General features: G+C 53.2%; 1 protein-coding gene across 1 annotated transcript in view; it reads left to right on the plus strand.

The window, feature by feature from the left end:
• The window catches only part of DNAH9 (dynein axonemal heavy chain 9), a 61,696-nt gene that overhangs the window by 1,640 nt on the left and 35,173 nt on the right, over positions 1 to 24,883 (plus strand). Inside the window, exons 2-22 of the mRNA XM_058852673.1 lie at positions 337 to 533; positions 1,126 to 1,284; positions 1,880 to 2,010; positions 3,531 to 3,742; positions 3,927 to 4,160; positions 5,137 to 5,304; positions 5,981 to 6,097; positions 7,095 to 7,245; positions 8,082 to 8,196; positions 9,144 to 9,212; positions 10,546 to 10,672; positions 11,499 to 11,754; positions 12,232 to 12,473; positions 13,411 to 13,546; positions 14,522 to 14,718; positions 15,153 to 15,577; positions 17,474 to 17,696; positions 19,257 to 19,423; positions 20,136 to 21,006; positions 21,604 to 21,734; positions 22,829 to 22,955. Of these exons, the coding sequence (XP_058708656.1) occupies positions 337 to 533; positions 1,126 to 1,284; positions 1,880 to 2,010; positions 3,531 to 3,742; positions 3,927 to 4,160; positions 5,137 to 5,304; positions 5,981 to 6,097; positions 7,095 to 7,245; positions 8,082 to 8,196; positions 9,144 to 9,212; positions 10,546 to 10,672; positions 11,499 to 11,754; positions 12,232 to 12,473; positions 13,411 to 13,546; positions 14,522 to 14,718; positions 15,153 to 15,577; positions 17,474 to 17,696; positions 19,257 to 19,423; positions 20,136 to 21,006; positions 21,604 to 21,734; positions 22,829 to 22,955 (4,455 nt within the window). The remainder of the gene's footprint in view (positions 1 to 336; positions 534 to 1,125; positions 1,285 to 1,879; positions 2,011 to 3,530; positions 3,743 to 3,926; positions 4,161 to 5,136; positions 5,305 to 5,980; positions 6,098 to 7,094; positions 7,246 to 8,081; positions 8,197 to 9,143; positions 9,213 to 10,545; positions 10,673 to 11,498; positions 11,755 to 12,231; positions 12,474 to 13,410; positions 13,547 to 14,521; positions 14,719 to 15,152; positions 15,578 to 17,473; positions 17,697 to 19,256; positions 19,424 to 20,135; positions 21,007 to 21,603; positions 21,735 to 22,828; positions 22,956 to 24,883) is intronic.

Raw genomic sequence — 24,883 nt, forward strand, 5'->3', positions numbered from 1 at the left:
AGTGAGGGTCTCCAGGCTTGCCAGGACCTCGGAGCCTGGTGGCCAGTCCATCCACAGTACTTTTTGTCACAGAATCATCAAATCACAGCATGTTTTTGTTAGATGGGACCTCAAGGATCATCCAGTGCCACCCCTGTCATGGGCAGGGACACCTTCCACTATCCCAGGCTGCTGCAAGCCCTGTCCAGCCTGGCCTTGGACACTTCCAGCCACAGCTTCTCTGGGCACCCTGTGCCAAGGCCTCCCCACCCTCACAGGGAGGAATTTCTTCCTAAATCAAATTAAATCTACTTCCTTCAGCTCTTCTCCATTGCTCTTCCATGACTCCTGCTGTAGGTGATTGTGCCCATCCTGACAAACCGGAGGAACCACCAGGGCTGGCCACGAGTGGTGTCACAAGACATCATCCACCATGTGCACAGCCTGAAAAGCACTGTCTTCAAGGTTATGGGCCAAGTGGATGGAAAGACCTTGCTGCCTCTTCCAGCTGGCTCGGAGAGATTCGAGAACATTGATCCTAAAAATGAGAATTTGTGAGTTCCAGCCCTTGCTCTCCGCTGGGTTTTCTTCTGCTGCTGCATGTGCTGCCTCTTTTGGGGATCCTGCCTGTCAGATGTGGGGACTCTTCTTGCTCCCTGTCCTCTGCAGCTCATCAGACTGCCAAGGAGGGGTATTTTGCTCTCTCGAGTTCATGGGCTCTGTCTTTGGGGTCTGTACAACAATACAAGCAGGAGAAGCTCAGGAAGTGGATGTGGGCATGCAGAGAAGCAATGAACTGCTTGCATCACTGAGGGAAAACTCCAAACTGCCATCAGGTTACACCAAGCCCTGTCCAACTTGGCTTTCCAGGGGCAGCCACAGCTTCTCTGGGCACCTGGGCCAGGGCCTGCTCACCCTCACAGGGAGGTTTAAATCCCTAATTTAAACCTATTCTCTTTCAGTTAAAAACCATTCCTCCTTTTCACTAACTGCCCTTGTAAATAGTCTCCCTTATGAATTTGAGTGTTTTGTGAATGAATCTGGGCTGTAAGTGTAAAATCCAGCTGCCCATTGAGGTGGATCCAACTGAGCAATGCACATGGACAAGCAGAAAGCCAAGTGACCCTCGTGCTCTGTTTTCCACAGCTTGGAGCTGATCAATAAATCCCTTGTACATGCCACCGAGTCAGCCATCATCGACTGGAGCCAGCAGGTCCAGAGAGTGCTGAAGAAAGAGTCCTCAGAGCCTCTCCTGCGAGGCACCAACCCAACCCCAAGGGTGGAGCTGGAGTTCTGGAAGAGCAGGTGCTGGGGGAAGCTGCTGGTGCTGCTCTGGGTGGAGGGAGTGCTGCTGCTGTGAGCCAGAGCAGCTGCTCCAGGTCATGTAGAGACCTGAGCCCAACAATATTGCTCCCAGACATAAAATAAGGATGATCTCTGAGTGCCTGGAGGTGGCTGTGTGGTTTGGCTTGGTTTGGCTTGGCCCCAGCACAGTCCAGGGCTACACCGGGAGGGAATTTTATTGGAAATGCTGTTCCCATCACTGTTCACTCAGACCCAGCCCCAGAGCAGGGCTGATGGGCACTCTCCATCTGTCAACTGGCTGCTGGTGGTGCCAGGGAGGGGTTAGATGAGCCAGGGAGTGAAATTTCACCTGTCCTTTGTGCTGTGCTGGCTCAGCTGACTGGGGACAGAGCCCTGCCTGTGCAGAGCTGCCAGCAGTGGCTGCAGAAACACCACTGGCTCCTTTCTGCTCTGAGCCTGGCTCCAGCTGTGTCCTGTAGGGCTGCTCCTGTTTCCTGCCCCCACTGGGGCTCAGTCCCTGTGGAACTGCAGGAAATCCTGAGCCAAGGCAGGCAGGGCTTTGGGGCACAGCCGTGTGCTGTAACTTGTGCTGCAGGTGTGCTGACCTGGAAGGCATTCACAGCCAGCTGACATCCAGGAGGGTCAGGAACATGCTGGAGGTGCTGGAGAGAGCACAGAGCATCTTCGTGCCAGCCTTCCAAAACATGCTGATGGATGTTGAGGCAGGTGAGAAGCTGGGACAGCTCTACCATGGTGCTGACTTCTGTCCTGGTTCATAGCCTGGGCTGCCAGAGTCCTGTGCCCTCCCTGCTGGGGTGGCTTTGTGGGAGGGAGATGCTGACAGAGTTTCTTCTTCCTTAGTCTCAAGCTTTGGGGTTATTTGCATGTGCACTTCTGGCACTTCTGAAAAGGCTGAGACAATTGGGATTGTTCAGTCCAGAGCAGAGAAGTCTCTGGAGTGATCTCACTTTGGCCTTCCAGTGCCTAAAGGAGCTCCAAGAGAGCTGGAAATGGATTTTTTACAAGGGTTGGCAGTGACAGGACAAGGGCAAATGGCTTCATGCTGTCAGAGGTTAGATTGGATATTAGGAAGAAATCCTTCCCTGGGAGGGTGGGGAGGGCTGGCACAGGGTGCCCAGAGCGGCTGGGGCTGCCCCTGGATCCCTGGCAGTGCCCAAGGCTTGGCTGGATGGGGCTGGGAGCAGCCTGGGACAGTGGAAGGTGTAACAAGATGAGCTTTAAGGTCCCTTCCAGCCCAAACCATTCCATGGTGCTATGAATAGATGGTAGTGATGATTCTCTTCATGTTGGTTCACAGGTTTAGCTGCATAATGATGTCCTGGTTATATTAAAATTAATTAATTTATTTAAAATTAATCAATTATTAACTCTGGAGTAGTTCTTCAGTGTCCAACCACACAACTGAACAAAGCTAAGCTGCAAATTTCACCCAGTCAGGCCCTCATTTCTGTTCTGGTACAGTCAGGACAGGTGGGACTGTGCTGCCCTCTGGGCATGGGGCTGCCAAAGCCAAAACCAGGCTCAGCTGAGCTTGGGCCAAGCCTGGGGACTGTGCAGAGCTGTGCTTTTGGTGCTGCCTGGCACTGCTTGGTTGTTGTGGCCTCAGCCTGTGCCCAGAGCCCCGTCCCACTCCGTCCCCCACCACAGGGTCAGGTTGTTTGCTGTGCTGGTTCAGCTGTAGGTGAGCAGGGATCAGGGTGGTTTATCCCCAGCACATGTAGGTGAGTGTGCTCTCCAGGTCTGTCTGTCCCCTTTGTTCCCTCCAGGGCTGTCTGTCCCCTTTGTGCCCTCCAGGGCTGTCTGTCCCCTTTGTTCCCTCCAGGTCTGTCCCCTTTGTTCCCTCCAGGGCTGTCTGTCCCCTTTGTGCTCTCCGGGTCTGTCTGTCCCCTTTGTGCTCTCCAGGTCTGTCTGTCCCCTTTGTGCTCTCCAGGTCTGTCTGTCCCCTTTGTGCCCTCCAGGGCTGTCTGTCTCTTTTGTGCTCTCTGGGTCTGTCTGTCTCCTTTGTGTCCTCCAGTTCTGTCCTCTTTGTGCCCTCCAGGGCTGTCTGTCCTCTTTGTGCCCTCCAGGGCTGTCTGTCTCCTTTGTGCTCTCCGGGTCTGTCCCCTTTGTGTCCTCCAGTTCTGTCTCCTTTGTGTCCTCCAGTTCTGTCCCCTCTGTGCCAGCACCCAGCTGACCCCCCACCCCAGCCCGATGGCTCTCACCCCTTCTCCCCTCTCTTCCCACAGCTCTGAGCGAGGCTCAGGACATTGACCTGCACCTGACCCCTCTCCAGCAGCCCCTGGAGGAGATAGAAGCTGTTGAGTTCAGCAGGGTGAAGCCTCTCCTGGTGCCTCTGCTGCACGTGGTGTGCTGGATTTGGGTCACCTCCAAGCACTACAGCGTGCCCCTGCGGGTCGTGGTGCTGCTCCAGGAAATCTGCAACCTTCTCATTCAGCAGGTGTGTGGCTGTGGCACCTGTGTTTGTCAAAGTCTCTTCTCTCTTTCTCCTTTCCTTCCTTGGACAAGGATTCCCCCTCCCAAGGGGTTCTGAACTTGGCAGGGAGGGTGAGATGTGTTCAGTGCAAGGAGTCACCATTTGCTGTGACAGAAGTGACACCTCTGGTGTGGTTTGGCTCTTCCAGGCCGTGGTGTACCTGTGTCCAGAAGACCTTCTGAGAGGAGAGATGGAAGAGAGCCTGGGCAAGGTGCAAACAGTGTTTGACATCCTGAACACCTTCAAAGGAGCATTTGAGGAGAGAAGGGAAAACCTGCACGTGTATTATGAGCCAGGCCAGGAAGTGAGGGAGTGGGACTTCCACACCAGACTGGTGTTTGCAAGGCTGGACAGCTTCCTGCAGAGGCTGGAGATGGTCAAGGTGAGACTCTGGAGCTGTGAGGTGTTGTAGCCAGGAACTCCCTTGCTGGCATCTTCCCTCCCTGATGTCAGGGCATGGGGCCACTCTGTGCTCTGTGCTCCCCCTGACACCCAGGCCAGGACCTCGTTTGCCCAGGTCCTGCTCAGGGCACGTGTCAGATTTGCTGCTGTGTCCTTCTTGCTCTGTGACACTGAGTCTGTGTCAGTGCACCCAGGAGTCCTCTGGCACTCGTGCTCTTGTTGGGGCAAGGGGATGGGGGTTATGGGGCTGTGGTTTGCAGGGCTGGGAATAAGCCAGGACAAGCTCCCAGGCTTCCAGGGGACATCCTGGAGCTGGGAATCTCCTGACCTGGACAGGGGCCTGGGGAGGAGCAAGGACACGTTCCACATTCCTCAGCAGGTCATCCCTTCACATCCCGGTGGGGTGCCCAGCTGGGGGCTGCGGGGTGTCCACGGCTCCTCAGTGTGCCATGAGGGGGGCAGGGACAGGGGTGTCACCAGTGCCACCATCCCTCAGCCCCCAGCATGGCTGGGGCTCCATGAGTTACAGGCTGAGTCACAAACACTGCACTCACCTGGGGGTAACCCCACACCTCTCCAAAGGGCATCTGCTCCCAGCTGTGGGCAGAGATGGGCACTCCACAGGATGCTTTTGCCTGTCCAAGCCAAGGTCTGCGTGGCTTTTCTCCTTCCCTCATTCTCTGCACTGGAACAGAAGGTTTTACTGGTTTAACCACACTGTGTAACTCTGCTCATTCCTTAAGGAGCTGCATTGAAAACCACAATGGATGGCATCTATTCTAAAACTACTCACAATTGTAGAATCACAGAATGGTTTGGGTTGGAAGGGACCTTAAAGATCATCTTGATCCCAGCCTGAGCACCCTCACTGAGGCTGGGAGGTCCTTTGGGCCAGGAGCAAACATGTGCTGTGGTACCTGCTGTCATCTCCTTGTGTGCCTCCTCTGGCTCTGCAGGGTCTCCTGAGCACAGCCCTGGACCTGACACAGCTGGAGAAGATTGAGTTTGGGGGGATGAAAGGGAAGGCCCTGGGCCAGCAGGTGCTGGACATGTATGAGGAGTTCCAGGAGAGCTACCAGGTGTTCTCAGAGCGAACCTACGACTGCCTGGACCTGGCCAACGTGGTAGGTGGGGGCAGCCCGTGGGAATGCCAGCAGCACATCCACCCTGGCTCCTCCTTCCCAGCTCCTTCCTCCCTTTCCTGTGATCTGATCTGTCACTCTAGGGAGCTGCTGGCCTTTTCTGCAGACACTTGGGAGTTCTTGCAGCTCCATATCCAGACTCACACAATGAACCAGGCTGGAAAAGACCTTTGAGATCCCAGAGTCCAACCTGTGACCCAACACCTCCCAATCACTAAACCACAGCCCTGAGTGCCATGTCCAGTCTGTTTTTAAACACATCCAGGGATGGTGACTCCAGCACCTCCCTGGGCAGATGATTCCAGTGCCCAACCACTCCTTCAGTGAAGAATTTCTTCCTGATGTCTAACCTAAAGTTCCCCTGGCACAGCTTAACCCTAGCACACCTTGCTGGTTCAGCGAGTGCTTCTGTGGGTTTTTGGGGTGGTGGTGTGGTCTTCAGAGTAAGAGAGTGTGGAAATAGCCTGTCTTGCCCCCAGAACTTGTTGGACTGTGGGTCCATCCTGGAGGGCCATGGGATGGGACAGAAGTGTCCCTGACTCTGGAGGGTGGCCAGAGGAGTGCGTTAATTCCTGGTGAATGGGAAGAGGAAATAGCTCTGGGTATTTGGGCACCTCCCCAGTGCCTTCTCACACCTCTGGACTTGCTGTTCCCACAGGAGTTTGTGCAGGATGCCTTGGACTTCCAGCAGAAGGTGGAGGACATTGACCGTCGGCTGGGCGCTGTGTTCAGCCGGGCCTTCAGCGACGCCCCGGACATGGAGCACATCTTCAAGGTTTGTCTGTCCCCTCCTTCCCTCCCCATGAGCCCCACAGAGAGGCCAGGCAGTGCTGGAGCTGCAGGCATCCCGTGGGATGGACAGTGGGACACTGCTGGGGAGGGATGCTCAGGCCTGTGGGTCCCTCCTGAGCTCTGGAGCTGGGGGTGTTCCTGCTCTTCACCTCCTGACACAAACACAAGAGCCCTTTGCTCAGTTTGGGGAAGAGCAGCCAAAGAAATGACTCAGATCAGGCTTTTGGATGGCAGGGGTTTCACTGGGCCCCCTGGCAGGTGGAGGAAGGGCTGCTCTGGGTTCCAAGGCCAGGCTGGACAGGGCTTGGAGCACCCAGGTCTAATGGAAGGTGTCCCTGCCCATGGCAGGAGGTGGAATGAGCTGGACTTTAAGGTCCCTTCCAACCCAAACCGATCTGAGATTCTCTGATTTCCTGGTGAAAACTGCTGTTAAAACCAGGTGATCATTGTTAATATCAATTTGTTAATACATGCATGAATTTCAGCTCTGAAAATGGAGGTTTTCTAGAAATGAGACAGCTTTGTTTACCAGTGAATCCATCCTGCAGAAATAAATGGTACTTTCTGAAAAAAATCAGTATAATTACAGAAAACTGTAAGTGATAGTATTTATCTTTGAGCTGTTGTGGGGTTTTTTCTAAATAGCAAAATTGAAGCACTTGAGGAATGACAGCTGGAATATGGTTCACCCACAGAGAAGGCCTGAGCATTTCTGTAACAAAGACATTCTTTGTGATAGCTTTAGTGGTGGGATTCACTCAAAGGTTATCTTGGAGCTCTTTTCAAACCTTAATGATTCCACGAAAGGCAGGAACTACTTGGGAAAGAGAGAGGAAAAATCTTCCCTTTGACAAAGTGTCTATCAGTGCAGACCTTTGGGTTGCTGAGGAAGATGAAGCACCTCCACCAGTGAGGAAAATCCCAGTGGGATTTTGTGCAGGACTGTGACTTTTCCCCATTTCTTTCCCTGCTCCTTCCAGCTGCTGGCCATGTTCCGGAACCTTCTGGAGCGCCCTGCGATGGCTGCAGTGGCTGCTGACAAGGTCCCTGTCCTCCTCAGCATGTTCAGCACTGCCCTGGAGCAGGCCAGGCTCACCTACACCAGGCACACCCAGGCAGGGCTGCAGCTCGGTGGGTGCCATCTGAGGAGGAAAACTGATTTTACAGGAATCTGGGTTTTGACTCATTTAGGGGGGGGAAATAATTTGCTTTTGCTGAGGAAAGCAGAACTTGCCAAATTGCAAAGCTTTTCAGCTTCTGTAGTTCCTAGTGGAAAGGGAAGTGTGTGGCTCTGCTCTTGGCATTAGAGCAGTGCCAATATCTTTGTTTTAAATGTGCACGTGTGAGGTGTGGCTGGGATTGAAGGCACACACTGAGCTTTTCCCTCCTAATGCTGTAAATGCAAGGGGGAGGTGGGAATTCGGGGTTTGCTCAGCCTTCTCCAGGTTTATTATTTCCTGGGAATGCTGGCACAGAAGGGAACAGGAAAACTCCTGCCAGATTCTGAGGGTTAGTGTGTCCTCTTGAGCAGCAGCCTCTGGAAGACTGTTCTGGAACCAGACAGGCTCTGGAGAGGCAGCACTGCTGGGACCAGAGGGAACAGAGGGAGTGGGGACACGGATGGAGGACGAGTCCAGCATTTGCTGTGACTTTGGGGAGTCTTGCTCTGTGCCTCTGAGATGGGATGGTCACAACCAGCTCCCAGCCAGAAATCCCTTCCTCAGAGTCTGTGGGCAGCAGGGAATTCACCCCAATCTGCTGCCAGGACTTGCCAGGCTTCTCCTCTGATCCCGTATCCCCAGTGCAGAGGCGCAGGGGGATCTGTAGGTCCCACACCTCCACGGTGTGACAGAGGTTGGATTTCAGGGAAGAAGGCTGGGAAGCAGGGCAGTTGTGTGGAGCTGAGCTGCTCTGGGTGTTTTGGGGCTGCAGGGCTCATGGAATGCTGTTCCCCTGTGCCCTGCCAGGCTTCCCCCCCCTGCACAAGAACGTCCCTCCCGTGGCCGGAGCGCTGGGCTGGGCACAGGAGCTGCGGGCTCGGATCCAGCGGCCCTTGGAGCACTTCAGGCACATCCCAGGGCTGTGAGTGTCCAGATAAATTGCTTTGTGACCGTCTAGAAATCTCTAGCCAGCCTTTAGATGTTCTTTCAGTGTTGAGTGCTGCCCAGTGGCTGCAGCTGAAGCAGTTCTCAGTGGAGAGGTGAGAAGTGGGTGCCCTGGGGCCATTCACTTCTCTTCCACCTTTGTTTTTTAAAGGAGCACTTTAGCTGGATGGGTTTCGAAGTGATTGAGAGGCACAGTGGGGGAGTAGATAGGCTCCTCAGCTTTTAACATAGCCCTGGGTTGCAATTAAAAGAGGTATTGCAACTTTTCCCACTGTAATTCCTCTCAGCACGGTCTCCAGGACCTCCTTGGGGGCAGCCCAGCTCTTGGGTATCATAACTTTCTCAGCATTAAACAAAGGAACAATCACCCAAGATCAAGAAAACAACCCAGGGCTGGAAGTTTCATCGACCCTGCATTTAGCATTGATTTTACCCCTCTGTTGAGAGCAGCTAAGGACAAGTCCTTCAGCAGAGTGGTGTGAGGCTCTTTCCCATGTGCAGCTTGAGAGGGAGAAAAGATTGAAAAGGAAAAATGAAAATATGTGTTAATGCAGATATGTATTATTTATATGATCTGTGTAATATATGTTATTGAATACATTTTATAGATTTTTTTTTTATATAAATTATATAAAGAGTAATTCACACAGCTGTGACCTGCATTTGGTGCAGCACAACTGTGACAGAAAACTGTGGAGAGTAAAATGTTTCAAGGTGATGTTTGGTAACAGATCCTTCCAGCAGGCCTGGGCCTTTCTCCCATCCCGGCTGCTGCTCCCCATTTTACAGCATGGGAACACCTGAGAGAGCGCAGGGGGCTTTGTGCAGGAGGGGATTTGGGGTGAAATGCAAGCAGGCTGTGCCTGCAGGCTGGGGGGACCTTGGGAAGGTGACCAAAGGTGACCCCTGTGTGTTGTGCTCCAGGAGCTTGGACTCTGCCCGTGGAAGGAGGGTGCTGCAGAAATATGAAGAAATGATCCAGCTGCTCGACAGGTACAGGGGGCTGACACAGGGCTGAGGGAACATCCCCCACCCAAGCCACCTCCAAGAACAGCCCAGGGCTTGGGAATGTCCCTTTGTGGGCCAAGGGAATGTCCTGCTGGGACAGGAGGAGGGAGCCTGGCGCTGAGATGGCTTCCATGGAGAATCAGCACAGCAGCAACATCAGAACCATCACATCTCTGCTGTGGGCTGCAGGAGCTGCTCTGGGCTGGGAGAAGTCTCTGTTCCTCCCCTGTCCCTTCACTGGCTGTGCCTGCAGGGGCTGTAACGTGGATATTCCACAGTGTGGGCTGGCAGTCGCTGCCCAGGACTTGGCATCTCAGTGTTTGATGTTACACCTGGGCTGTCCCCTGGGAGAAACCCCTTCCCCAGGGAGGAGAGCCCTGCAGGGCCCTGCTCCCCACCCACAGCAAAGGCAGCTGAGAGCCTGGATGCTGCAGGGTGCATGGGAGACCTGTGCAGGGAGCCCTGTTCCCATCACCAAAACAATAATAATATTATCTGTAGATATTATTTTATATATCTATATGTTATATATATGTTATATTTATATATGTTATATTGTGTTGTGTTCTATTATATTATGTTATATATTATATACATTATAATTTATCTATTATATATAATAGATAATATGTAAATATACAAATATAGATCATAGAGAAATATATATAATATATTATTATATTATACATATAATATAAATAATATATAATAAAATAAAAAGTAAAATTAAATTAAACACAGCCTTCCAGAGAGGAGCAGCCCCACAGATGGTGTGGGTGAGCCCCTGGAGGTGCTGTCTCCTGGGTGCCATTTCCCAGAGCGCTCAGAGTGGTTCAGAACAGACTCTGGGGCTGGGACTGTCCACGCCAGGCCCTCTGCTCTGCCCTGTGTGCTCCCATCCCAGGGGTGCTGTGCTCTCACTCAGACAAGTGAGGTCAGCTTCAGCCACCCCAGCATCCCTGTGGCTTTAGGCACCTGTCCTGCTTAGGCCTTTGGAAGCCCCCAGCTGCTGATCTATCATGTTAGGCTAAATGCTTTGGGAAGTCCATATCTGAATGTGAATTTAAAAAAAATAATAATTTAATGAATTAAAAATTAAAACCGGTACTTGAAAGACAGCTTTGCCCTCCTGACTGGACACTGCCACTGTGTTTTGGGTGTTTGTTTTGGAAGCACTGTTGTTTGTGGAGGTGGCATGGATGGGTTTTGAGTGTTCCTTCACGTTCCTCAGTCCCCAGAATGGACTTGGCTTCCACTCAGTTACAGCTGCACTCTCTGGCCTGGTAACTACATGGTGCCTGTTTCTCTTTCCTGGCAGGTATCAGGAAAAGCTGTATCTAGACTGGTCCCAGACAGTCTCAGAAGAATCCCAGTACAACCTCACTCAGCCTCTCATCCGGCGAGATCCACAGACCAAACTGATCTCCGTCAATTTTGATCCCCAGGTAAGAGCTGGGCTCTCCTGTCCCCCAGGACATGTCCCCAAGCTGTGGGGGACACCTGGTGGGGTTGGTACAGGGTCTGTGGAACCCCTCCCATGGGGGTAATGAGGATCTACCATAGATCTGCTCTGCTTAAATACCAGGATTACACTTTGAGCAGAGCAAATTCTGGTTGAAGCCAGTGGCAGGAGGTGCCCCAGGAGCCAGATGTGTAACTGGTGCCAGCATGTCCAGGCCAGGGTTGACAGTGGTGTGAGAGTGATGGGACATTCATGTTGTGTGTACCTGAAACCTGAGCTTCTGAAAGGGGGTAGAAATCCCAGGGAAGGTTTGTTTTGTGGTTCCAGAAATCCTCCATGGAAGGTGGCACCAGAAGGAGTTGAGCTGGTGGGTTTGAGGCCATGGTACTATTTTTGAAATTATTTTTTATGCCAATCAACCCAGCAAACCAAGAGAACTGGAGCCAGCTTATCTTTCACTTTGATAATGATATGGTACTTTGATAATGAATGCTCTTGCAGGAGCAATTGCTGAGACTTGTGGTGTGGCTCAGCCTTCATCTGAGAGGGGATGCACACGGGTGGGGATGGCTGAGAGGACACAGTTGATGGTGGCTTTTAGAGGCTGGTTGGTATTTCACAGAGCTGGGAAGAAATCCAGAGTCAGAGATCAATGGGAAACAGGTGCCAGGAGCTGTCCAGGCCCTTTCCAGCTTGCTGCTTTGGGAATAAACCAGCAGGAACCCCCTGTGAGGCTCCAAATGGATGGGAGGGAACATCAGGAGCCAGGAGGACTGTGCTGTGCTCAGCTCTGTGCCTTCCTTCCCCAGCTGGTGTCGGTGCTGAGGGAGGTGAGCTACCTGAGGGGCAGCGGGGCAGGAGCCATCCCCCCGGCAGCAGCCGAGATCTATTCCTGCAAGGAATCCTTCCGGCAGCTGGTGGCCAGCCTGGAGCTGATGGGGAACACGTACAACAAGGTCCTGAGGACGGTGCTGGAGGTGGAATATCCTCTGCTGCAGGGGAGGCTGCAGGACATCGACTCGAAGCTGAGAGAGGCAGAGGAAACACTGACCTGGAAGACAGAGGGTGAGCTGGCTCCGTGTGACACCTGGGTCTCCTCATGTTCCCCAGTGCCCAGGCTCTGCTCCCTGCTCCCAGCAGGAAACTGGGAACTCTCTGGCACATCCAGCACTGGGGAGATGAGGAGCAGCTCCTTTCCACATTCCCTTCAGCCTGAGGCTGTGGACAGAATCTTGCTCCCCTCAGGTTTAGCCCAGGCTCTGGTGGTCCCTGCTGAGGTTGGGGTGGGAGAGAGGTAGAGGAGGCTCTGCTGCTCGAGGTGGGGAATCTCTTACCTTAAGGATGAGTGAGAAATACGTGAGGCCACAGGGAAAATGAGAGAGAACAGGAGAAGGAGAGGGGGAAAATGAAGGAGAAGAACAGGAGAAGGGGAAAATGAAGAAGAGCAGGAGAAGGAGAGGGGGAAAAGTTCTAAAGGAGACAACACCAGAGCTTGGCCCAGCAGCTCTGACAATAGGTGATCAATCATCTCATTTTCCCCAGGTGTCTGGGATCACCTCTCTGGGGTGATGGGCGATGTCTGTGACCTGGAGCAGAGGTTGCAGAAAGCCAAGGACAACGTTCAGGAGATCCAGAGCATCGTGCACTCGTGGCAGTCGCCCATATTCGAGAGGAGGGATCCCAAAAAGGAGTCAGTGCTGAGCCTGGAGGAGTGCCAGGAGTGCCTGGAACGGCGCTACAGCCTCGTCAGGGAGGCTGGGCAGAGGATCCACTCCCTGGTGAAGGTCAGGGGGCACCTGCAGGGATGGGTGGCTTCTCAGAGGCTCCCTGAAAATGTCCAGAGCTGCTTCACCTGAAATGAACTCCCTGAACCCATTTGAAAAGCTGACCCGGTGTTAATTGATGCTGCCCCTGAGGGGTGATCTGGAATGGGGGTGTGGGGCAGGACTGGCAGCAGCTGCAGCCCAGGGAAGGGTCTGGCTCCAACCCTGGCTGCTGCAGAGCCACTAGAGGGGAGTGGTGCACCGGGTTTGGGATCCTGCTCCAAGGAAAAATCCCCTCTGAGGTGTTCACCCGAGAACAGCAGCTGGGGCTCAGCCTTTGGTTTCAGGCTTGATGTCCCTCTGTGGAGCAGGAGGTGATGCTGAGCGCCCAGGGAGAGGCTGAGTGACAGGGGAAAGACTGCTGTCCCAAACCTTGGTGATTCCCAGCAGTTTTGCCATAGCTCAGAGTCCTCTGGGGGCCAGGAGAAGGCCCAAAGCTCTGTTCCTCACCTGCCTGGAGCCAGGTGTTGTGCAGGTCAGGGACAGCCCCTGGCCTGGAAGGAGATGGGTTAGAGGACAGCCCTCTCCTAAGGGTCACTGTCTGGCCTTGGACTCTGAAGAGAACCAGATGGGTTCATCAGGATGGGCCTCTGAGACCCCCAGTTCTCCCTGCCCCAGGGGTGCAAAGCAGCCCCAAGTCCTGTGGCCTCAGAGAAGAGGGAGGAAAACACATGGAAGACCTTCTAAAGCCCTTCTGCTCTCCATTTTCACCTTGAAGTGCTCCTGGAGACCAAGCAGCCCTGGACAGGAGCAGATGGTGGCCATGCCCCAGCAGGAAGATCCAGCTCCACAAGGCTGATACTCCTGACCTGCCCAGCATCAGCCCTTGGGTGTGGGCAGCTCTCTTTAGGACAGACTCAGCCCTGCTGTGGGTGAAGGCATCTTCTTTGTCTTCCAGGAAAACCAGAGCCTCCTGCTTGCAGAGCCAGCATCTGATGCCTGGAAGGTGTATTTGGATTATGTGGATGAGATAGTCCTGGGTGGATTCTTCACTGCCATTGAGTGCTCGCTCAAGCACCTCCTGGAGAACACAGGTGACGCCTGCTCCCTGTCCCCAGTGGCTGCTCAGCCCCCCCAAGGGGACATCTCTGGTTGTGCTCCCTCATGCTCAGGGGTTGTTCTCGTCTTCCTGGCTTTCCTCTGGCACTGGAGCCTGCAGGAGGGGAGGGTGACTCCATCACTGGTCACTGGATGGCTCAGGGGAGGGGTGGAGGTGGCTGTGCCCTGTTTGCAAGGGTTAATGGAAAGAGACAATTGAGGCTTCCTCCAACAGGCACCTCCCACCCTCCATGCCCAAAGCAACAGGGTGGCACCATCCTTTCTCTGTGGGGAGTCTCAAGAGCCAGTTCTGCTTCTGAGAGGCACAAAATAAAATGCTCAGTCCCTGAGCGTTTGTCCTGGGCAGAGGTGAGCTGGGTTCAGGAGTCACCAGCCCAGCCCCTCTTGCTCTGCTGAGAGCAGCTTGTGTGCAGCTAAAGCACATCTCCAGGAACACTTCCCTTCTGGATGTGGAGGCACAATGAGCTGGAGAATCTCATGCAGTTCTTCACCATCTTGTTAAAAACTTGCATATATTGTCACATTTGCATCTGGCTTCAGTTTCTGGTTGCTGTTTGGTTTTTTTTTTCTATGCCTTTCACCACTAAATTAAAGAGACTCTTGGTTCCTGTTGTTTTTCTCGGCAAGCACTTCCATGCTGGCATTGTTCAGCTCTCAGGACTCCCTCTGCATGAGCTGAAGAGCCTGGTCTCTTCAAGCCGTTCCTCCTCAGGCTGTTTTCTGGTCCTTAAGTCGCTTGTGTCTCATCTGTTCCCCACTGTCTTTGGTGGGTACCACAGCACAGCTGGTTTGCCAACCCCTCCATGGGTTGTGCAGGCACCAGTGAGTGTCAGTCTGCCACCACACCCTCCTGCTGTCCCTGCAGGGCATGTGGCATCTTGTAATAGGATGTTAGTGGTGGCTCAGGGTTCCTTGGAAAAGATCCTGCCATCTCTGTTCTTCCCTATCAGATCCCAAGGCAGGGCTCGCTCCCCTGTTTGAGGTGCAGCTGGATTTGGTGATCCCAGATTTGGTGTTTCACCCTCCCTTGGACCCTGGTGCCAATGATGGCTTCTGTGACAAGGTGGAAGGTCTTCTCCAGGGCATCTACCACATCTCCTCGCTGGTGCCACGGCTGGCCACACACAGCGGCTTCTGCCACTACCAGGTCTGTGCTGTGGGGCTTCCCCAGCCTGGAGGTGCCACGTGCTGTACATCTCTCTGTTCTCCTCTCTTCTGTCTCCCTCTCCTCTCTTTTCTGTCTCCCTCTCCTCTCTTTTCTGTCTCACTCTCCTCTCTTTTCTGTCTCCCTCTCCTCTCTTTTCTGTCTCCCTCTCCTCTCTTTTCTGTCTCCCTCTCTCTTCTGTCTCCCTCTCTCTTCTGTCTCCCTCTCTCTTCTGTCTCCCTCTCTCTTCTGTCTCTCTCTCTCTTCTGTCTCTTTCCCTCTTCTGTCTCTCTCCCTCTCTTTTTTCTCACTTCTCCCATTTTCTCCATCTCCTTTCTCTCTTCTTTTTCCCTGGCCTGGAAGGATATGGGTTCTCTCCCATCTTCCCCTCTCCCATTTTCCCCTCTCCCCTGACCTTTTCTCCCCTGTCCCCCCAGGCTGACCTGGAGGACATGCCTGACCTGTCTGCGGTGCGCCAGGAGCTGCTGTGCCGCGCTCAGGCCGCGGTGGCCGCGTGCCGCGAGCATCGCGCGGGGCTGGAGCGCTACTCGCAGCTGTACGGCGAGGACAGGAGGGAGCTGTGCCGCCAGCTCCTGCTCCATGGCCGTGTCCTCACGCCTGCCGACCTGGAGGCCCACGGCGAGGCCGGGGTCCCCGCGGCGCCGCCGGCGCTGCAGCGGTTCAGGGAGCAGATCGACTCGTACGAGCGGCTCTACGAGGAGGTGGCTGGCATGCAGCCCGTCTGCTCCTTCCAGGGCTGGCTGAGGCTCGATGCACGGCCCTTCAAGGCAGCCTTGCTCAATGAGATTAAAAGGTGGAGCTTGGTGTTCAAGCAGCACCTCCTGGACCACGTCACGCGCAGGTGAGAGCCGCTCCTGCCTCTGCTCCCGGGGCTGCGCTGGGATTCCTCTTGTCTAGGCTGGCCTGTATCATTCCACAGGGATGGCCAGGTCAGTTAGAGAATCATGGAGTACCCTGGGTTGGAAGGGATCCACGAGGAATGTCCAGTCCAGCTCCTGACCCTGCACAGACACCCCAACAATCCCTCCCTGGGAGCATTGATCCAGATGCTCCTGGAGCTCTGGCAGCCTCGGAGCTGTGACATCCTCCAGAGTTAGGAGCAAGAGAAGGGCCCGTGCTCCACAGCAGCTCCATCCCATCGCTGTGGATTCTGTGCCTTGGTCTCTGCTCTGTGAGCTGGGGACAGTGAGGTCACTCGGTCCCCCTGGGGACAGTGAGGTCACTCGGTCCCCCTGGGGGCAGTGAGGTCACTCGGTCCCCCTGGGGACAGTGAGGTCACTCGGTCCCCCTGGGGGCAGTGAGGTCACTCGGTCCCCCTGGGGACAGTGAGGTCACTCGGTCCCCCTGACATCCCTGAGCCCATGCCCTGATGTACGGTGTTAGACAAGGCGTGTTTGCCCACCCCTCCTGAGCCAAACCATCCCATCTCTGCCAGGGCTCTGGGCTTGCTTTCCTGGCTTTGATGGTGCCCATCAGTAAACCTGCACTGATGTTACGAGGTTTCTGAAAGCCCATGATCCAGGCAGCCTGGCATGAGCAGTCATGGGGAGGTGTCTTCAGGCTACAAAAAGGAGCAGTTTGGGCTCCAACTTTCACATTAACACGTGTTCCTTGCTCTGAAGAGCTGCTCAGATCTGTGCAGGACAATGCCTTGGGAGATTTATTGGTCACAACTCAGTCACAGCTGAAAGGTGTCTTAGGCTATGGATGCTCCCAGGGGAGTGCTCACAGACATCTGAAGAGGAGGCGGCTTGTGGGGTGGTGATGTGATCTCCTGTGTTCTTTTCAGCACCATAAATCTGTCTGATAATTTCTTTGCAAAGAGGTTTTGTGTGGCAGAGAACAAGCATTTAGGAGCTGTTATTGAGAGTCCCTGACTCGGCAGCTTAGTCTTTATTAGGTGAAGTATTTAAGGATACTTTTAGGCTCAGCAGCACCCAGAGAATTTAAGCAGGCACTTAAAACGTGTTTTGAGGCCCAGGGGCCCATTGTTCCTTTGCTGAAAGTGCCCAGTAGCTGCTGAGGTTAAGAACAGGATAAGCAGGTGAGGAAACGTACCCCAAAAACTCTTCTCCTCTGTGGTGGCTTATGGCTCAAGGGCTTTGAGAGACAGAGATCTTAATTTTAAAGTCCTGGAGGGATTGATTTTTTTCCTCCCACAAATGTCCAGTTGCTTTTCTAAACTGCTGTGAATTTGCATCGCCTGCAGGAGGGAGCTGCCCTGTGCAGAGAGGCAGTGCAAGGACAGTCCCTGTTTGTTACAGGTTTGAGATGTGGCAGGTTCACCTGGACAGCTTGGATTCTTCTAGTGGAAGAGATGGGGTGAAAACTGTCACAGAATCCCAGAATGGGTAGGAAGGGATCTTAGATGGGCACTGGCCCACTCAGTGCTACCCCTGCCATGGCAGGGACACCTTCCCCTGTCCCAGGCTGCTCCAAACCCTGTCCAACCTGACCTTGGACACTTCCAGGGATCCAGGGGCAGCCCCAGCTGCTCTGGGCACTCTCCCAGTAAAATCTGTCCTCTCAGACACCCCCTCCAGAGTCCTCCTGAGCTCCCTATCTCTGTTCAGGTACTGTGTCCCCAACTCGAGAAGTGCCAGCCTGTCTTTTTGTCCCATGAAGGAAGCTGTATCCAGGGATACCTTTGAACAGCAATTCCAGTTCTGAGGCTGGATAGTCATTCCAGAGGAACTGCCCTCATCCTGTGCTTCCTTCCCTGCTTTGTGCTCTACAGCTTGGCTGAGCTGGACGAGTTCATCCGAACTGCCGAGAAAGGTTTGAGCAGAAAGGTGGAGAAAGGTGACTATGGTGGCTTGGTGGAGGTCATGGGGCACCTGCTGGCTGTGAAGGAACGGCACAGTGCCACTGATGCCATGTTTGAGCCCCTGAAGGAAACCATTGAGCTGCTGAGGGCCTACGAGCAGCAGCTGCCCGAGGAAGTCCACCAGCAGCTGGAGGTGGGTGAGGGCTTGTGGTGGATGGTTTGCCCAGGAGCAGGAGTGGAGGAGCATCCCAGGATATTCAAAGCCCTGCTCTCTGTCATTAGAGGGCCTCAGTGGACAGTGTTTTGCTGTTGCAGGATGTGCCTTAATAGCTCTGAATTTTTGAGTTATATTGAGATTTTTTTTCTTTTAAATCAGAGATTAAGCCTTTTGTTACGTGTGAAAAACATGGAATTGCCTGCTCCAACTCCCAGCCATTACTCTTGAAAAAAAAATTAATGCATTTTCAAATCCATCTGTTAATGAGGTTGAATTATAATTATTTTTAAATAAGCTGGTTCTTGGCAGCTATGGAGATGGGAAGGATAATGTTGTCAGAGGAGCTGCCTTCTCACAGGACTTCAGTCCTCCTCTGGGTCAAGACCACCAGATGTGCTTTATCCAGATGATGTCCCTGAGAGGAGGTTATGAAAATATTTTGGCATCTTTCCACAACTGGCTCTCATGGGTCAGTTTTCTGGGAATTCCTTTCGTTTCCCCAAAAGGGACCATGAGATGAAGGTGAGGTGCCCAGCCAGTGTTGGGGGACAGAGACAAGCCCTGCCAGCAGTGCCTTCATCCACCATAAAGCCCAGCCTGGTGGGGAGCCCAGCTCCACTAAATCTGCCTGCCTGGGAGCTGCTGGTGTGTTCCTGCTTGTGCAAATCCCTTCAAATACCTGATTTCCTTTCCTGATAGAAGAAATGAGGGTGTGGAGCAGCCATCCAGATGCTGGAGACAGCAAAAGATTTGTTCTTTCTGGCGAGTGGCAGCAACACTTGTGTGTGAATGATTCATTCCCTCCTGTGTGGAGTGGGAAAAGCAGAAGTTCCTCTAGGCTCCTCTCCCTCTGTGGCTGTGGAGATGGATGGGCTGGAGCTTGGTAGGAAAAGAAGGAAGCAGCTCTGAGTGTGGTCCTGATAGTGATTTCTGCTGAGACTGTAATGAAAAATGCCAGCAGGAGAGCTCTCAGGAGGGGCTAGCCCCGCCCTGGCCATCTCTGCTGCCTCAGAGCTGCCTGCAGCTATTTCTCTTCTTTCCATGGTGGCTCTCCATTGATCTCCTCAAGAGTGTGGGCTGGGATGGAGAGAAACCCAAAGTCTTTCCTGTGGGCTTGCACAGCACAAGGAGGAGAGGGAAGCTGGGGGCAGCAGAGCCCTTGGCAATCATGGAATTGTCCAGGTTGGAAAAAGCCTTTAAGATGATAAAATCTCACCATCCACGCAGCACCACTGTGATCACCACTAAACCGTGTCCCCAGGTGCCACATTCACTGGGCTTTTTAACACTTCAGGGATGGTGACTCCACCACTGCCCTGGGCAGCCAGCCTGTCCTGGTGCTTTACAATCCTTCCTGGGAATCTTTCCCTCATATCCAGTCTAAACCTCCCCAGGCATGACTGGGGCCATCCCAACCAACCTCCCTTGCAGTTTTAGCCCCTGGATCTGTCGTGTTTCCCGCTCTGTGGTTATCCACGAGCAGATCTCACCCTGCAGAGCCAGCCCTGCCTCCCAGCAGTGCCTTTGTGCCCGCAGGAGCTGCCGGAGAAGTGGAGCCAGGTGAAGAAGCTGGCTCAGGCCGTGAAGCAGCAGGTGGCCCCTCTGCAGGCCAGCGAGGTGACAGCGCTGCGCCAGAGCTGCGCCAGCTTCGACGCCCAGCAGCTGCGGCTCCGCGAGCGCTTCGGGAGGGAGGCTCCCTTCAGGTACACATCTTCCAGCATCACACAAGCCTGGAGAGAAAAACCTCAGCCCTGTGAAGCCTTGGAGTGGCTGCCTAGAACAGAGGCTAGACAGAGCTAAAGTGGGTGTTTATTAAAGGCCTTCAACAGATAGATACACCTTGGGCACTCAAAGCCTCCCAGAGGAGGACCATGGACATGGACTTGTGACTATGGACAGTGGTCACGAGTTTTTCAGGCAGAAATACAGAAATTGGTCAATTTGCCCATCAGGGGTTAATTCTCCAATTCCAGCTTCAGGTAATGAGGTCACATTCCCCCAGTTTGCTCCTCCCCAATTCACTTTTTGGGGCCCTGTGGTGTGTCCTTGGATCTCAGGCCCAGAGGGATTGTTTTGTCTGCCCAAAATGTGAAGACAGTAGTTGACACTTTACATGGAGTTCAGAGTTATGCACTAATGCAGTGCAGGACCTGAAAAATACAAAAAATATAAATCTTAAGGTATCACCTGGAGATCTACAGAGCTCCTCCCTGCTCACAGCCCACTGTGCCTGCAGTGGTGTGGCCCTGGGAAGAGGCTGGCTTTGGGTGGTGTCAGCAGTGCCACGTGGCTCAGCCATCAGGGTGTAGTACAGACCTTCCATCTCTCCCGTGGCTCTCAGAGGCTCTGTTTGTTTTATGGGCTCTTCAGAAGTCATTACAATTTCACTTACGGAGAATAAATGTTTATTTCTAGGTTTGACACCGAAAAGCCTTATCAACTGCTGGATGCAAAGCACATGGAGATTAAACAGATGGAGTCAGCCATGACCTCAATTTATGAATCAGCTGGTCTGTTTGAAGTCACGGTGCCAGAGTACAAACAGCTGAAGCAGTGCAGGAAGGAGCTGTGTCTTCTCAAAGAGCTCTGGGACATGATCTCCCTGGTGAACACCAGCCTCGATGACTGGCAGACCACCAAGTGGGTGGATATCAATGTGGAGAACATGGATCTGGAGTGCAAAAAGTTTGCAAGAGAGATTCGGAACTTGGATAAGGAAATGAGGGCGTGGGACGCTTTCAGCGGGCTGGACAGCAAGGTGAAGAACATGCTGACAGCCCTGAAGGCTGTGGCAGAACTTCAAAACCCTGCCATCAGGGAAAGGCACTGGAACCAGCTGATGCAGGTGACGGGCGTGAGGTTTGTGATGGACTCGGACACCACCCTGGCTGACCTCCTCAAGCTCAACCTGCACAGATTTGAGGGGGAGGTCCACGGCATTGTGGACAAAGCAGTGCGAGAAATGAGCACGGAGAAGGTGCTGAGGGAGCTGAGGGTGACTTGGAGCTCCAGGGAGTTTCAGTATGAGCCTCACCCCCGCACCAACATCCCCCTGCTGAAGTCAGATGAGGAGCTCATTGAAACTCTAGAAGACAACCAGGTGCAGCTGCAGAATTTAATGTCATCTAAATACATTGCTTTCTTCCTGGAGGAGGTGTCTGCCTGGCAGAGGAAGCTCTCCACCGCTGACTCCGTCATCTCCCTCTGGTTCGAGGTGCAGCGCACGTGGTCTCACCTGGAGAGCATTTTCATAGGCTCGGAGGACATCCGGGCACAGCTGCCCCAGGTTTGAGTACCCAAATCCTGTATGTCCAGTCTGGAAAGTATTGAAGAAGAGACTCCATTATTTAGTGGGGTTATTTATAGTGCCAAATTCCCCAAAGCAGGGCTGTCCTCCTGCTGCCCCACTTCTCTGGAGGCTCCCTCCATGCTGGGGTTGTTCCCCCAGGATGTTTTTGTACCCCAGGCTGTGCTTGAGCCGTGCTGAGGGGCTGAAAGTCTCCCTTGCAGCGCTGCATGGCAAACATGGAGCTCCTGGGTGCTGAGTGGGAGCTGCTGCCTTCCTTCAGAGGGGAGAGGACTGAGATCATTACTCAGACACTGAAAAGCATCAAACAGAGCTGGCCCAGCAGCTTTGGCAGCTCTCCCTCCCTGTCCTTCCACCCTGGTGCTGGGGGAGAGCAGCTCTTCTCCTGCTCCTGCTCTGGGACCTCCTCAGGGTGCTCCAGCCCAGCTCCCAGGGTCATTCCAGGCTCACAGCCATGCTGAGGAGGAACATGCCTCTCCCTGGTCAGGGAGGAATCTCCCCTCACCCCAAAGACAGCCCTCAGAGGATGGGGTCTCTCAGCACAACGTTGGAGCTTTGCTTTGTGTCCCTTTGTAGGACTCCAAACGTTTTGAAGGCATAGATGTGGATTTTAAAGAACTGGCCTATGAAGTTCAGAAAACCCCAAACGTGGTTGAAGCCACCAATAAACCAGGTCTGTCCCAACAGCTGGAGGACATCCAGAGGAGGTAGGTAGAGCATCAGTCCCAGGATTATGTCAGAGACTGGAATCAGACATAAGAATTGGTGGAACCTGTGCTCCAAGGCTTTTTCTGAGGCTCTGCTTCCTCTGCAGTCACAGATCTCCAGCTTTGCTGATCTTTCTCAAGTTTTTTTTTGTATCTGTGAGGTTGGTGAGGCCCTGGCACAGGGTGCCCAGAGCAGCTGGGGCTGCCCCTGGATCCCTGGCAGTGCCCAAGGCCAGGCTGGACACTGGGGCTGGAGCAGCCTGGGACAGGGGAAGGTGTCCCTGCCATGGCAGGGGTGGCTCTGGGTGGGATTTAAAGTCCCCCCCCAACCCAAACCTTTCTGTGATGTTTGCAGCAGAGCTGAGCCCATTTAATTTACAAAATTACCCCTGTGTACCCTTGACAAGAGGCATAACACAGCTCTCTGAGACAGACCTGAGATGGAGACACTTCTCACTTAACATACAAATCTGCCTGAAAAACACTTCAAAGTCCATGCTAGGCTGTTGTGTCAGTAGCAGCTCTCCATTTCAAATAAAGATTTGATTTTATTTTCAATCGAACAAGGCCAATGTTCCTCACAGAGAATGTTATTTAGGAACTTTGTAAGCTCAGCAGCAGTTTAGCATGTGAACACTGCAAGATTCATTTTAGATCGGAGCAAACAACTTTCCTTTCATGCTTTGCAAACACAAAAAGCTGAGTTAGTTGGAATCAGACTTTAAAATGTGGCTCATTAGAATAAAAGCAGTTCTGGAAATGTTCATCCCAGTGGATGCCACCACCTGTGGCAGCGACGAGCTTGTCTAAAGCAGTGGGTCAGACTGCAAACCTTTCCAACCTCTTCTTCCACTTGTGCTTCTGCTTTTTTATCAGGCTGCCCCGACTCTTGGGTGTTTGACCCCTGGAGTAGAGAGTGAGCTGTGAGTTCCCTTGTGCTTTGTGGTTCTATTCAGGGCTGTGGGAAGGAGCAGGCTCAGCTCGTGCCTGGCATTTCCCCGTGGTGGGAAGAAACTGCCAGAAAAGCCAAGGGGCAGCACAAAGCATGGCAGGGTATTTACCCACCTGTCCTGAGCTCTGCTTTGTCTCCCCAGGTTGTCTCTGTGTGAGAAGGCTTTGGCTGAATATTTGGACATGAAAAGGTTGGCCTTTCCCAGATTTTACTTCATTTCTTCTGCGGATTTACTGGATATTCTTTCCAATGGCACCAACCCTCATCTGGTAAGGCTTGTACTGCATCACCTTTGCATTTTCCAGCTGCCAGGAGTGTCACAGGGGAAGATGTTGACCTGGGACTCTCCCTAGTGTCCTTTCTGGAGTGATTTTCTCCCAGACTACGTGGATTAACAACTCCTTCACAGCTGATCTCCATCTGTCATCGCTGACAGGCAACCTTGCCCTGGCTGTGTTCAGATCTAACTCTGGTGGTGCTTGTGGCAGCACCTCCATGGGTTTTGTGCCATAAAAAACAGTGGCTTTGTTTCTGCTGGGATACAGTGAGGTTGCAGGAAAACGACTTTCTCAAGGATCTCACCCAGAACTTGTTGCTGACCTTGGATCCCAGCCTGGGGTGCCACCAAACAAAGAACCTCGGCCTGGTTGTTCCAGTGTGGGAGTGTTGACCACTGGTGGCTTGTAGAGGGCTGTTTTTTTAGGCAGAAGAGGCAATTTCCAGTAAGTGCCTCTCCCTTCCCCCTGCAGAGGCTTTGGGATGCCCTGATGGCAGGGCAGGGAGGAGCACAGCCTGCAGGAGGGGAGCAGCTGGTGGTCAGGACCAGGTGGTGTCTGACCCTGCACTGGGTTTCTGGGATGGGGTCTGAATTCCAGGTGTGGAGAATCCCCCCAGATAAACCATTCCTCCTCCTGGCTCAGCAGGACTGCTGGCTCACCCTGAGGAGGGGCTGGCAGTAACCCTCCTGTTTTAAGAAATGGCTTCACAGTCCCTTTCCCCCCATTCCCAGGGATCAGAACCCTCTGTCCCCCTGGGCAGAGTTCAGAGGATTCAGTCCTGCAGCTGCTTTTCCATGAGGAGCTGCTGTCAGGAAACCTCAGCCCCTGACCAGCCTGCTCTGGGAGAGATCACTAATCCTAAGGTTTCTGTAAACCAAATCAACATGTTCAACAGCAAATGGAGGCTGTTGGGTAAGGAATCAATTCCTTATTCCACATTCTAGTAGTGAGAAATCCCAGCCTCCTTAAGCTTTGTTTGCAGCGTTCGTGTCAGCGCGGGAATGGGGCTGGCTTGGAAATGTTCTTGTTGCCGCTACCCTTTAACTCTGCTTGGATCTGTTTGCTGCTGCTGGGTGATTTCAGCCCACAGAGTGTCATAAACACACAGCTGATTGATGCTTAAAATGGAGAGAGAGAGAGGAAACACAGGAAGCAGAGAAAAGCTGCTGTGTTGAAATGCTCCATGGAGTAAGGAGAAATTCCTGGTGCTTTCTGTTATTCAAAACTATTTGCAGTAAAATCAAAGTAAATGTCAGGCAGGATCATACACGGATATGCTCTCAGCCTTTCCGCTGCAGTTTCAAAGCCTGATAATTCCTAAAGGAGGATTAAATAGACAATGATATTATCCACTTGAACTGGATATTGAGCTGGTGCTGATTCAGGTGCATTCCAGGCTCTGGTGGCAGAATTGTATCGAGTGCTGGAGCGCAGCCAAGGCCCTGCAGAGGGGCTGGGAGTGGGCAGTGGGCATTGCTGAGCCTGCCCACCTGCAGCTGTAAAACAGGATTCTGTGGTTTATGTAAGATTGGGAGGGATGTGTGCTTGTCCTGGTGGGGAAGCTGAGTGTCCAGTGCTCCTTGATCCACTTGGCACCTCCTGGGATTTGGCCAGGGAAGGAACCGATGGGCTGTGGCCACCTGTGGGACAGCTCCTGAGCAGGGGGTGGAATCCTCTGTGGGACACAATGAGAACTGGACAGACAAGCCATGATCCTATGGATTACAGGATCCATAGGAGCTGGAGGGGACCCACCAAGGTCATCAAATCCAGTTACTGGCCCTGCAGAGACCCCCCAACAACCCCACCCTGAGAGTGCTGTCCAAGCTCTCCTGGAGCTCTGGCAGCCTCGTGCCCATTACCTGGAGAGTCTGGGCAGTGCCAGCACCCTCTGGGGGAGAACCTTTCCCTAAATCCAG

This window comes from Poecile atricapillus, chromosome 17 (genome assembly GCF_030490865.1).
Source record: "Poecile atricapillus isolate bPoeAtr1 chromosome 17, bPoeAtr1.hap1, whole genome shotgun sequence".
NCBI lineage: Eukaryota > Metazoa > Chordata > Aves > Passeriformes > Paridae > Poecile > Poecile atricapillus.